Source organism: Scyliorhinus torazame, chromosome 28 (genome assembly GCF_047496885.1).
Source record: "Scyliorhinus torazame isolate Kashiwa2021f chromosome 28, sScyTor2.1, whole genome shotgun sequence".
Taxonomy (NCBI): domain Eukaryota; kingdom Metazoa; phylum Chordata; class Chondrichthyes; order Carcharhiniformes; family Scyliorhinidae; genus Scyliorhinus; species Scyliorhinus torazame.
The window spans coordinates 11,049,197-11,063,248 of record NC_092734.1 but is presented as its reverse complement, the minus strand read 5'-3'; the positions used below and the strand labels follow the sequence as shown (position 1 = coordinate 11,063,248).

The 14,052-nt window shown below is 45.2% G+C and overlaps 1 protein-coding gene across 5 annotated transcripts in view; it reads left to right on the top strand.

The window, feature by feature from the left end:
* The window catches only part of micu1 (mitochondrial calcium uptake 1), a 131,684-nt gene that overhangs the window by 59,599 nt on the left and 58,033 nt on the right, over positions 1 to 14,052 (top strand). For all 5 annotated transcript variants that reach the window (XM_072491468.1, XM_072491465.1, XM_072491469.1 and 2 more), the window contains exons 4-5: positions 8,352 to 8,511; positions 13,643 to 13,805. In XM_072491468.1, coding sequence (XP_072347569.1) covers positions 8,352 to 8,511; positions 13,643 to 13,805 — 323 coding nt within the window. The remainder of the gene's footprint in view (positions 1 to 8,351; positions 8,512 to 13,642; positions 13,806 to 14,052) is intronic.

Below are 14,052 nucleotides of genomic sequence, written 5' to 3'. Positions count from 1 at the left end.
TTATCATCCATATGTTTATCCAATGACCATTTAAATGCCCTTAATGTTGGCGAGTCCACTACTGTTGCAGGCAGGGCATCCACGCCCTTACTACTCTCTGAGTAAAGAACCTACCTCTGACATCTGTCCTATATCTATCTCCCCTCAATTTAAAGCTATGTCCCCTCGGGCTAGCCATCACTATCTGAGGAATAAGGCTCTCACTGTCCACCGTATCTAATCCTCTGATCACCTTGTATGCCTCAATTAAGTCACCTCTTAACCTTCTTCTCTCTAACGAAAACAGCCTCAAGTCCCTCAGCCTTTCCTCATAAGATGTTCCCTCCATACCAGGCAACATCCTGGTAAATTTCCTCTGCACCCTTTCCAATGCTTCCACATCCTTCCTACAGTGCGGCGACCAGAACTGCACGCAATACTCCATCAGATGGTCTTTCTTCTGCAATGTTCCCATATGACACCCACTGATGAGGAGAGATGTTGGGCTGAGGATTCGCAGAGTGTCTGGAGGGCAAGTTAACAATACTTTTTTTTTGCATAGAATTTTATGAGCACAGAAACAGGCTGTGCTGCCCAACAGCGTTACGTGAGCTTCCTCCTCTGTCTACTTCATCTCATCCTATTAATCATAGAATTTACAGTGCAGAAGGAGGCCATTTGGCCGAGCGAGTACACACCGGCCCTTGGAAAGAGCGCCCTACTTAAGCTCACATCTCCACCCTCTCCCCGTAACAAAAGAACAAAGAACAATACAGCACAGGAACAGGCCCTTCGGCCCTCCAAGCCTGCGCCGACCATTTTGGACACTAAGGGCATTTCCCCTCCTGTATTTATCTAATTTTCCCCTTAAAGCATTTTCACATACTCTCATAGAACGTAGAACAGTACAGCACAGAACAGTGCCGAGCTTTGTCCGAAACTCTCATGATTGATCCTTCCCAATACATTGAGAGGTAAAACCCTTTCATTCATTTAAGATAGACTTGACCTTGTGCAAAAGGCCTCTGTTCACAGAGCCGGATCGTTCTCCGCTGATGATACATTGCGAGAGCAGCTTAGGGTTCTGTGTTCCAAATCGATAGCAGCTTAAACAGGGGTTTGAGAGTCGATGCAGAGGTTTGCACGCAGGCATTTTATTTTGGCATAACTGTTTCCATTAACCTGCCACATCCCTTCCCCAAGCAGCAGGCGACTCATGAAGGATTTTGCCAACAGACGTTTTTTACAAATTACGATAACACGTCAAGCACTTGGCCACCCAAAATATGATTTCCCACATCTGGAGAATGTCAGAGGAAACTCCATATCAGATAACAGGACTGCAGTTCTTTGCTAAGACTCAGTCATGCCATGGCAAAGGTATACAAAGAAAAGGAAACCACCTGTACCCATACCACAGCAAGATGAGCTGAGCTATCATCTCATCACTGTGCGCAGAATAGCCTCTGCATTTACCTCCGAAAAACAGGGCCATTGCTTGAAAGTATTTTCGGGACCAGTATTAAGTGAGGAATGTGTTGGCGTTCGTGCGGTACTTCCATAATTTATGATTGTATATCTTTTTAACACTGGGAAAAAAAAACATCAGTTAGTGCAGCTTAAATTTCCATTTGATCCTGCATTTTTTAAAAAACTTGAAATTCTGTGCTTCCTGCCATTGATCCCCATCAAATTCTCCAAACAATTATTCTATATTTGATTTGGCGAGTTATTACAGGAACTGCTTTGAACGATTCTTGTTTGAATTTACCTCATTTTATAATTATTTATACCTCTCCTCCCATGTGCACCAACGGATGTTGCCTGACCCGGTGAGTGTCTTTCCGCATGTTATGTTTCAATGGCAGTATATCTAATCTGCTGTTCACCTTTTCAAATTCACAATTTGACTGAAAACTGCACTTTTAAGTTGTCGGCTGATCACAGAAACACGGGTATAATTTTATTGAATAAATCGCCTGTGATTTCAGCAATGGCCAGTGGCAATGAATTCCGCATTCCGGCCATCCCCACGATTGAGGCAACTTCAGTATGAAGTGATTTGATAGGGGTGGCATAAATTGTGAAGGGACGAGATAGAGTGAATCGAAACAGACTTGTTTCACTGATTGTGAGCACAACGAGGTCACAGAGATGTACGCTTAAACATGAGAGATTTAGGATGGAGGATTCTGAGCCGGTGGAATACACAATCGGTGCTAATGAGGAGACCATGGGCTTGCATTTGATGTGCCCGCGACTTGTGTTTTTTAGGAGTGGGGGTGGGGGTGGGGGAGTACGTAAAATAGGGTGGGTGCAATCCCCACCATCTTCCTGTCCACCCTCAAGCTTACCTCATAACAGGGCGCTGAAATCAGCAACCCATCTGCCACATTTAAATAAGTAACCAAGGGTCAATTGAGCTTATTAACAAGCTAATTGACCCCAATAAAGCGTTGCCCATGACAAAATACAGATGGAGGGCGCAAGCCGCTTTTAAAAAAACCTTTTTCAAAGGACGGGAAGGAAAGGGAGGTACTAGATTTGAGTGGGGTGCCCTTTGTGCATCGGGAGGGGAGGCAGCCACCCACCCCCTCCCCTAAGATAGTACCCTCTCTTTCTACAAATGCATCTGCACTCTAAAACCCGCCATCTCACCTATCCCCTCCCCAGCGGACACTGCCCAAGTGCTGGTCGCCAAAGACCACGGGCATAGCTTGCTCTGGGAAACTTGGGCCTTATTTTGGGACCTACTTGTAGCACCCGAGGGTGGGACTTGCTCCCCATTTGAAGTTCCACATTGCCCAATTTAGCCCGCCCGCAGTGCGCTATGTCTGTGTGAAGCAAGTCAGCTCCATGTCGATTTTGCTTCTGGATGGGGTGTGGGGGGGAGGGGGAGGGGAAGGGGGGAGTGGGCACCAATCCATTCCCCCCTCCACCATCCCCCTGTAATATGCTGCCCCGTGTCGCCCCTAAACCTTAAATTGGGTTGTTGATCATAGGGGAGTCAAAGTGTTGTGGACCAGGGTAGTGGGATTAGCCCTGCTGTTCATTTGGAGGCTAAAAATCAACCTGGATTGTTGGGAATTGTAACTTCTCTGGTACAAATATTCTAACGCGTGAGAGGCTTCTTCTGATTGTTGTGTTTTTAGTTAGTTTTCATTTTTGTCACAAAATGTAACGGAGAAAATCAATAATTTGGCTCAGGAGAGACGAATGGTATCGAGTATGGTCGAGGTAGGGCTGCTTAGGCAAACAACTAAAAAACACTAGCCCCTGCATGTAGCTGTTGCAGAATTGTGGTGCTCCAGCGTACTGACCAACCTGGGAGGAGAAACATTTTTGTCCAAGTGTGTTCCGTTTGCAAGGATAGAAATTGGGCTGACATTGACAATAAAATAAATCAGATTTAAATGATTTCTTGTGCTTTGCGTAACATGGAATCCTTTTGTTGAGCAAATGTAATTACGTTTTCTTTGCATAAAATCAAAGCACTGAATCTAACCACCGCGGCATCTGACAGAAGCAATTTCCAACTTAATTCATAAGATATGAACCGAGTCTAAATATGCTTTGTTTCTACAAACCGCTTTCTGCTCTGCCCTAATTACATTGGCTCATAACATGCAGGTCATGCAATAATGGCATCAACGGCCAACGTTAAACTTGGGACTGTTGTTCAGCTTGGAAAGAAGGAGGCTGAGAGGAGTTTTGATTTGAGATGCTCAAGGTGAGGGGGCTGGACAGAAACTCGTTGTCGCTCGTAAAAGGGTCGAGAACGAGGGGGCACCAGTTTAAAGTGATTTGGCAAAGAAGCAAATGTGATGTGCGAGAAACCTTTACACACAACGAGTGGTTCGGTTCTGGAATGCGTTGCCTGGGCAGTGTGGTGGAGGCAGGTTCGGCCCAGGCAATTAAGAGGGCATTGGATGATTATCTAATGTGCAGGGGTAGGGGAAATGGAAAGAGAATGGCACTGTCATCTTGAGGGCTGGTGCAGACATGATGGGCCGAAAGGTCCCCTTCTGCACCGTAACAATTCCGTGATTCTGTGAAGTCCAGAAGTACCGAATATCTTGCATAAAATCCATTGCATAAGATGCATTTAATTTGACTAGTTTTTGGTGTTTCCGCTAGCTGTGTGAAAGGGACCAGTAACTCTGATACCCCACTAGTCAGTGTAAAGGTGGGTTCAAATCTGTTCTTAGTTTTCCTGTCACTCTTGGTCTGTCCTGACATTCGTGCATATGTTTTCTTTTTTTTTAAATGTAGAGTACCCAATTATTTTTTTCCAATTAAGGGGCAATTTAGCGTGGCCAATCCACCCACGCAAACACGGGGAGAATGTGCAAGCTCCATACGGACAGTGACCCAGAGCCGGGATCGAACCTGGGACCTCAGTGCCGTGAGGCAGCAATGCTAACCACCGCTCCACCGTGCTGCCCTTAGTGCATGTGTTTTTTGACTATTGATACTGCACTCTTCAGATGGTCTCTTTCAGGCCATTTTCCATCTTCTGATTTGAAGTAACTCTCCCCTAAATATGGACCGTATTTCCATGGTGTTGCTCATTTCAGCTGTAAAACCGCCAGTGTTGATGATTATTTTATGCTTAACTCCTTTATGCATTTGCATTCAATCACCATAAAGCAGAGCCATTACAGTCCTTAATGGTCATATTTTATAGACAAATACAGAGTTGTGAAGAGCAATGATTTAAATAATCAGAGATAGCAATAAGACTTGTTCATTTAGAGAAGGGAAAGATATACCATTAATCCTCGAGTTCAGGTTCTCTTTGATTTAACAAATATTGATGGCGAGGGTTTGGGAAGAAACTGCATGTTCTTTGTTTTATGAGTCATGGTTATTAAAAGAGAAATTTGTTGCTTGGCTTCTGGAGAGAGTTTTATTTTCATATTTGTGAATACAGTCATTCTTATTACGTTGAAAGAGCCACTGAGGGATGAGACGTGATGAGTTTCTTGAACAACTTTCTGACTGTCACCTTTCCTCTGCTGTCTGCTCATTTTCATTATTCAGTCTTTTATTTAACATTTGCTTTCCACTGCCCTCCCAGAGTGGCTTGGTGCTGGATCTGAGGCGTTTTTTATACCGCAGCGCAACTGTGAGCCACATACGAAATACGGTGAGACACGTTCCTCCAGCAGCTCTGTTTGGGCGGCACGGTAGCACAGGGGTTAGCACTGTTGCTTCACAGCGCCAGGGACCCGGGTTCGATTCCCGGCTTGGGTCACTGTCTGTGCGGAGTCTGGACGTTCTCCCCGTGTCTGCGTGGGTTTCCTCCGGGTGCTCCGGTTTCCTCCCACAAGTCCCGAAAGACGTGCTGTTAGGTGAATTGGACGTTCTGAATTCTCCCTCTGTGTACCCGAACAGGCGCCGGAATGGGGTGACTAGGGGATATTCACAGTAACCTCATTGCAGTGTTAATGTAAGCCTAATTGTGACAATAATAAAGATTATTGTTATTGTCGTGGAAGTACACATTTTAATCCAAAGCACATTGCAGAATGGTGACACTATCTGCACCACTTGCCACAATCCCCAGGTGGCAATCAATCTTTCTGGGTGATGTCTGCAACTGCTGGGCTGCTGCAAGCAGAAAGTGCAAGGACAGTGGAGTGGTCACTGCTGCCTCTGCCTGGCTTCACTTCGGTCTACCTGATTATTTGTCATAGAATTTGTACCACAGGAGGAAGCTATTCGTCCATCATGCCTATTGTCGCTTTCTGAGAGTTATGTTTCTGTCTCTTCCCACACCGAGGTACTTGCTCATTTTCCGCTTAAGAGCTACTCTTGACCCCGCTTCAACTTTTTAAAACCAGGTCATCTATGTGCCAGCAACCACCCTGTTTAAAACACAATTATTTTAATCCATCCCGTTTTTTCGTTTGGTAATAAACATATAACTCCTTCTATTTTTTTTCTGAAATATTTTTATTCAACAGCTTTACAATTCACATCGCCCCTCAACCCCTCGCCCCCCCCCCCCCCCCAACAGTCAACGGAAACCAACTCCCGAAAGTGCATGACAAACAACCCCCAACAATTGTAGAACCCATCACTCGCTTCCACACACACCCCCACACACACACACACACACACACACACACACACCCCCCCTGCCGAGCAAATTTCACCTCTTCCAGGGTGAAAAACTGCAGCAGGTCCTCTCTTTCTTCCCCCCCCCCCCCCCATTCTGTGGAGAAGCTGACCTCCACCCCAACAAGATCCTACGAGCAATCAGCGAGGCAAAGGCCAAGACATCCACCCCGCCTGCAGCTCCGGCCAGACCGACAACCATACTCTGTCTTCCAACTTGTTAAATAATGGAAATAGTCCTTCCTGATTTACCTTCTCAAAACTTGAGATGGTGCATGCCTGTGAATGCTGTGTATGTATTGGGGGTGTCTCAGGATTTTTTCATTCGCTACCTGAAGATATGCAGGGAGTGAAATTGATTCCTTTTCACTTGCGAGCAGAGCAGGTGGGTTTAGCATTTGAATCTGAAGCCTACAATTACTCCTTAGGAGATAAGGGGCTGAATTCTCCGCACCCCGACGCGGAAATCACGGCCGGCGCGGGGGCGGAGATTCCATTTCCCCGCAAGAAATCGGGACTGGCGCTGGTTCCCCGATTCTGTGGGCCTCGAAAAGCCGCCATGCCGCCTCGGACCTACCGGGTCGGGGGCAGGGTGGCCCTTGTACGTGGCCGGTAAATGCTTGTGTGGGCTTTGAGGGTTGGGCGCGCGGCCGTTCGGAGTGTTTAATTTTCGGGTCCAGCTCCGCGGGCCATGGAGCACGGCGCGGCCGCTGGAGGTTGCCGCCGTGCGCATACGCGGCCTTCGACCTGGAGGTTTGGGGGCCCGTATCTGCAGCAAAAGCTGCTAGATCTACGCCGGACCCCTGTTAGCCCCCTGCAGGGCTAGGAATACGTGTCCCTTTGCCAGTTTTTCTGGCGTGACACTCTCCTGTTTTGATGCCGGCGTGGGAACATAGTCCCAATAATGGAGAATCCAGTCCAGAGTTTATGATCGAATGGTAGTTTTAGAACAGCAATGAATTAATTCATGGACTCTAATGTATTCCAGATATGTGAATAGAATAGATGACAATTAGTGGTGGGAGAATTAAGAGAGATTACCAATGACTTGGGTTGAAAATGGATGTTTAAAAATGGAGATAGAAAGAAAGATAAAGGCAAACCGGTTGGTGAGTGTGGGTCTGAAGCAGCTGAAGATTCTGCCAACACTGGTGGAGCAAAGCGGAGGGTGGTGCACAGACCATAGTCCGAGATTGGAGCAGGTTTAAAGAATCCATGGAATCCCGACAATGCAGAAAGAAGCCATTTGGCCCAACAAATCTACACCGATCCTCTGAAAGAGCACCCTACCTCGGCCCACTCCCCCACCCTCTACCCGTAATCCCACCTAACCTGCACATATTTGGACACTAAGGAGCAATTTTAGCATGGCCAGCCCACCTAAATTGCACATCTTAGACATTGGGAGGAAATAGGAGCACCTGGAGGAAACCCAAACAGACACGGGGAGAACGTGCAAACTCCACAGACTGTCGCCCAAGGCCAGAATTTAACCTAGGTCCCTGGCGCTGTGAGGCAGCAGTGCTAACCACTGTGCCATTACAGAGGAAGGATGGATGGAAGCTCACAAGGCAGTTTCAGCAGCTCAGAAATCCCAGAGTCCAAGTTCAAACCAATGCAATGTAAAACAGCTCTTGACAACAGCTTTCAAGAAAACTAGACTCCGCTGTTCAAAGTCTTGCCCTTTACAGTGGGCAGAGTTTGGAAATTTGTAGACCCAACACAATCTTCTTTATGCATCAAGAGAATGTCGATTCGGGCATCTTTCCAAAAATGGTGATAGAATTGTTGTAAAGGTCCAGCAATAAAAATGCTTTCAGGGAGGTTTAAAGGTGAAACAACCTTTTCTTGACATATGTCCCTCAACGTCTATCCAAAAGGAAAGTGATAATATAAATACATTCTCAGGCAGCACAGCATAGTGGTTAGCACTGTGGTTTCACAGCGCAAGGGTCCCAGGTTCGATTCCCGGCTTGAGTCACTGTTTATGCGGAGTCTGCACATTCTCCCCGTGTCTGCCTGGGTTTCCTCCCACAGTCCAAAGACGTGCAGGTTAGGTGGATTGGCCATGATAAATTGCCCTTAGTGACCAAAGGATAGGAGGGGTTATTGGGTTACAGGGATAGGGTGGAAGTGAGGGCTTAAGTGGTTTGGTGCAGACACGATGGGCCGAATGGCCTCCTTCTGCACTCTATGTTCTATGTTGTACGAAAGCCTTAAAATTTTTACTTGCTGCCTTTCTTCGACAGAGCACATGCAGAGGGAGCTCCCTCAGTGAAACGCACACCCAGACCTGACAGTTTTAAGGATAAGGATAAGGAGGAGGAGGCTGATGAGCAAGCTGTGACCTCCCAGGAAGAGGATGTACAGATTGAAAAGAAGAAGCGGAGAGGTTTCAGAGATCGGAAGGTATATCTGTCTGCTTGGATCATTGTGCTAACTTGGAATATCAGGATATTATTTTTTTTAAATTTGGGGCACACTGACCAGAATATCAGGATTAACAATGACCCAGATTTCTTACCTTCCCTCCACTATGGGTCCTGCATTATGGTACAGTTGAATAGGTGTCTGTTCTTTCCTAAGTGCCGGTTGCTCCTGCATGATATATACAGTCAATATAAGCAGGTTTTGATGATGAGGTCTAAACCTGATACTATCATCACCCAGTATTCAAACATATACTCTGCTACCTAGATCAGGAAAATGAACACCAGTTGATTTTCCTCTTCTTCCTCCTCAGGGGTGTAATGTTATCACTTAATTCAAACCATCATAGCATTCGTAATAAAGTAAATTAATTGATTGTGCACATTGTAGTTAATAAATTTGGTAATTACAGAGACGTGGCTGCAGGATGACTGGGATTGGATCCGCAATATTAAGGGGTATATGACATTAAAGAAGAATAGGACGGCAGGCAAAGTTGGAGGGGTAGCTCTGTTAATCAAGGATGGCATCGATGCAAAAGTTGCAGGTGACCTTGGTACAGGAGATCAGGATGTTGAATCAATTTGTGTGGCGATTAGGAATAGTAGGCGAAATAACTCACTTATGAGAGTGGTCTACAGTCTCCTGAACAGTAACCACAATGAAGGACAAAGTAGACAGGCAGAAATATCGGTACGTGTGATAAAAAGATGGCATAATAATGGGTGATTTTAATCTACGTATAAACTGAAAAAATCAGATTGCCAGTAGTAACCTGTATGTGGGGTTCATAGAATGTTTTTTGGTTTTTTAAAAATATAAATTTAGAGTACCCAATTCATTTTTTCCAATTAAGGGGCAATTTAGCGTGGCCAATCCACCTACCCTGCGCATCTTTGGGTTGTGGGGGCGAAACCCACGCAAACACGGGGAGAATGTGCAAACTCCACACGGACAGTGACCCAGGGCCGGGATCGAACCTGGTACCTCGGCGCCGTCAGGCAGCAGGGCTAACCCACTGCGCCACCGTGCTGCGCTGAGTTCATAGAATGTTTGCGAGGTAGTTTCTTAGAGCAGCACATTCTAGAACCAACCAGAGAGCAGGTTATATTAGACCTGGTATTGTGTAATGTGAGAGGGTTAATTGATTACCTCAGAGTCAAGGCCCCCCTGAAGTAGCAGCAAACACAATTTTACATCCAGTTTGAAAGGGAGAAGGATGGGTCTAAGACTATTATTAAGTAAAATATGTGGGTATGAAAGCTGAGCTAGCTGAAGTGAACTGGGATATTAGGTTAGAGGATTGATCAGTCGAGAAGCAGTGACAGCCATTTAAGGGGATATTTCAGAATACTCAGAATAAGTATATTCCTACTTGAAGTAGAAAAATTCTAAGCTAAAATTCTAACCATCCGTGGTCAACTAAAGAAGGCGCCAAACTTGAGGGAAAAGCTTGGAACTGCGCAAAGTGAATGGCAGGTTAGATAATTGGTCAGAATATAAAGAACGATAGAGAATGACTGAAAGGTTAATCAGGTGGAACAAATTCCAGTATGAGAGGAAGTACAGCAAGTAACTAAGGAAGCTAATGGAATGCTATCCTTTATTACAGGAGGAATTGAACGTTAAAGTAAGGATGTTGTGCTTCAATTGTACAAGGCATTGGTGGCATCAGGTGTGCAATTTTGGACTCCTTATTTAAGGATGTAAATGCATTGGAGGTGGTTCAGAGGAGGGTTGCTAGATTGGTAGCTAGAATGAGAGGGTTGCCTTATGAGGAAAGGTTAGGCAGACTGGGCTTGTTTCCACTGGAGTTTAGAAGAGTGAGGGGTGACTTGATTGAAGTATGTAAGATCCTCGACATGGTCTCGACAAGGTGGACATGGAAAGTGTAGAAGGGTGTTGTTTTTACCCCACAACAGGCTGGAATTCACAGATAGCTGTGGGTGTCTCTCCACTGCAGGCTTTAAAATCAAAGTCCCGGAAGCGTCACACTGGGACCGCTTCGCAAGGGAGAGTGAGCAAGGTTCACCGTTTATACCTGACTGGTGACCCTGTCCTTGTGCCACACCAGCTATCCTGACCGCCACCTACACCTGTGTGACTCTCTCGCTTGTCGGTGGCGAAAACTACCACCCTGTAAGTGCCTCGCTAGGGCTGCTTCACAAGAGAGAGAGAGGGAGGAATTCCTGTTTATCCCTAACCAGCTGGTTCCTCCTGGATGAGTGTTTCGAGGCACCCAGGCCCCCTCAAAGATGCTCAACTGCGGAATTATGTCCTGGCACTTGAGTGTGACTTGGCCAGGCCGAGTGTTAAGGGAACAGGCGAGACCACAACCAAGGTGAATTAAAATTAAGTAATTTATTCAAGTAAAAGGAAGTCCAGTTTATGAAAGCCACAACCCAAATTGAAATCTACACACACGCACACTTGCAATTATGTCTGTGAGAACTAGGACTAACGGCACCACAAAAATCCTTACTTTAAACAATTTTAGCAATGTTTTACAAGAGGTTGTTATATACCGTCCCTTACCACCCTCCTCAACAAGCCTAGCCTAATTGGGGGTTTCTGTAAGCTGACAAAATATACTCACCACATCCTAGCTGAATGGGTCTGTTTACAAACACAAAATCTTCAGGCTCCCCTCTGGCTTCTTGGGTCCTAGTTCGTAACGGTCTGCCTCTGCACCTGGTTCGTGGAGACTTGCTTCTCCTGTTGGGCCCGTAGTTCTACTTTGTGGTGGTCCCTTCGTAGGTTTTTAGAGTTTCTTCTTCTTAGTTCTCAAATCTCCTCCAGCCCGAACTTCTGCGCAAAACTTCTCAATCGGAACTTCTGAGTAAAATCTACCCAAGATCGCTCTCGTCTGTGTCCTGTATCTTTAAGCGCACATATTTCAATGGAGCCGGTTGATCGGTTTCAAAGACAAAAGGCGCGCTAATCACCCTTAGAAATGAATGAAAATCGCTTATTGGCACAAGTAGGCTTCAAATGAAGTTACTGTGAAAAGCCCCTGGTCGCCACATTCCGGCGCCTGTTCGGGGAGGCTGATAGGAAGAAGTTAACCTGATCAGTTTCCTCACAATAGCTGATGACGTCTCCGGAGCTTGCCTGATTGCTCGCAAATGGCTCCTAGGAGATACTGGGACAGTTTGAATTAGTTTGCCATTAGTGGAATAGGTTTCTGTCTGGTTTGGGCAGAAACTCATTTCCATAGTCATTGTCTTCCTCAGCTCACTCTGAGCCATCCTCATACCTGGCATAATTTTTCAGTTGTCCCTGCCCTGGCCCATTGTCCCCTTTGTTCTTCTCTGGGATGATCTTGTGATGTGCATTTCTCTGTCTGGCTGCTTCCAGCCATTTTGTTGCAGGCTTTCTGCAGGAAAGCTTTCTTATTTTAAAATGTCTGTAAGTCTTGCCATTTCTATAGCAATGTTGCCCTAACTGGCTCGGATGGAGAGTTCCCATAACTTACAAAAGGATGTTTCCTCTTGTGGGCGAGTCCAGAGCTGGGATTCACTGTTTTAAAATTAGGGGTCGCACTTTTAGGGCAAAAATTAAGAGAATTTTGTATATGAGGGTTTTGCAATTTTGGAGTTCTCTGCCTCAGAAGGCAGTGAGGCGGGAACATTCAATATTTTTAAGTTGGAGATAAATCGATTCTTGTTAGGCGAGGAAATCAAAGGTTATCAGGGATATGGGAATGTGGAATTTGAAACACAAACCAATCAGTCCTGAAATTATTGAATGGGGGGCGGGGGGCTGACTCCTGTGACTCTACTCAGTAGCTGCCCTCCACGTATCTAAGCAAAGGAGGAAAGTTAGGATCTATCGAGCTGGATTCTACCCTGCGATCCTATTTGTCCAGTCAGCTGGGATCATAACATTAGAAATTATGTGGAAAATGAAATCAAATTGTAATTGGTGGAGTATATTGCAGCGAGGAAGAAAGGGAGCAGCTAACATTGGGAGTATCTGCATATAATCATGATTTTGAAAGTAAAAGTGAAGGAGAAAAGTGTTCTTTCTGAATCAGTATTCTGTCCACACCAGTTGAATAAGCAATAGTATTGAAACTGCAATGTCAGCTGCAGAATGTTTCCAGAATTCTCTTGAAACAGGATTACATTTATAATAGCATATTGCTCATGGCATTTCTTACAAGTCACTGTGTATGGTGTTCGTAATAACAGGAGTCTCATACCATGTAATGTGCAGTGACTTTATTCTGTTGCTCAGGTGATGTTGTATTTAATGTAACCAGACTCTGTTAAGCCACGAACATTATTTGCTTTTAATGATCTGAGGGCAGTTACAGATTAATTGCTGTGGCTGATCAAAGTTTGCACATTAAGGGATGCCTGTGAATCCGCGACTGCAGACAGCAAGAAACCAGCAGAATGAATTGACTGGAATAGTTTTTCTAAACTTGACCTTTTGAAGTGTGACAGATCCATCGTAGTTGTTTAAAGTTAGCGCAGGTGCTGTACTAACACTTAACTCATATACATTTATTGCAACAAATAGTCTAAATTACAGGAATTCACTGACTTAATTTAAAATAAATGGGTTAATGTCAACATTGTCGAAGTTATTGTTATTAAGAGGACTGTAGCACAAGCATTTGTATGGCAGCAGCGCCAGCTGGAGTAAAATCATGAGGATATTTATTGTCGTTTGGGATTCGAGAAATGAGGACATGTGCCTTCTCTGGGAACCAACATTCAAGCCAAGGGTGAACTGTTTTCTATTGAGAATTTGCTGAAGTACTGTAATAACTTCAAGAAGCGGCTCCACCAGCAACTTATAAAACACAACAATTTATTCCAACTATAAACAACTATTCACAGAGTGCTTGAAAACGGTCTTTCCACACTCGGTGCAGCTTCTGGGACAAGTCCCAACACGTCCCAGTGAACTACCAACTCCATTCTGATTGGACTCGCAAGTCACATGACCCCTTAAGTCACATGACCCCTTTCATCAGAGATGGTCCCTTAAAGGGGCTAGCTGCTACAAGTACGGTGCTCTCATGTTCAACAGTGAACTTGCCCTGCCATGATGAATGAGAGGTGCTCCCAATTACAATTCGACTTTCCTTCCTTTCCAGGTAATGGAATATGAGAATCGAATTCGGGCATATTCCACTCCGGACAAAATCTTCCGATATTTCGCAACATTGAAGATCATCAACGAGAATGGAGATTCCGAAGTGTTCATGACGCCCCAAGATTTTGTTCGGTCGATTACGCCAAATGAAAAGCAGCCAGAGAGTGAGTGAAAAGTGAAAGCACAATTAGCACGCAATTCAGTTTATTAACATTTAGTTAAAGGTTCTTTTGGTGATAAAAGTTCAGTCTGCAGGCAGCAAAGTTTGAATTGTAACTTTGACGTTGTTACTCAGGTTACAGAGTCACCTGTGGGATGGGGTGAAACGACCACCTTGTCAGTGCGCTCGTGGTAAGAAGTTCAAAGTATCTCTCCCTGCTCCTAATCCGTTATCTGATTTACAGTACAGGC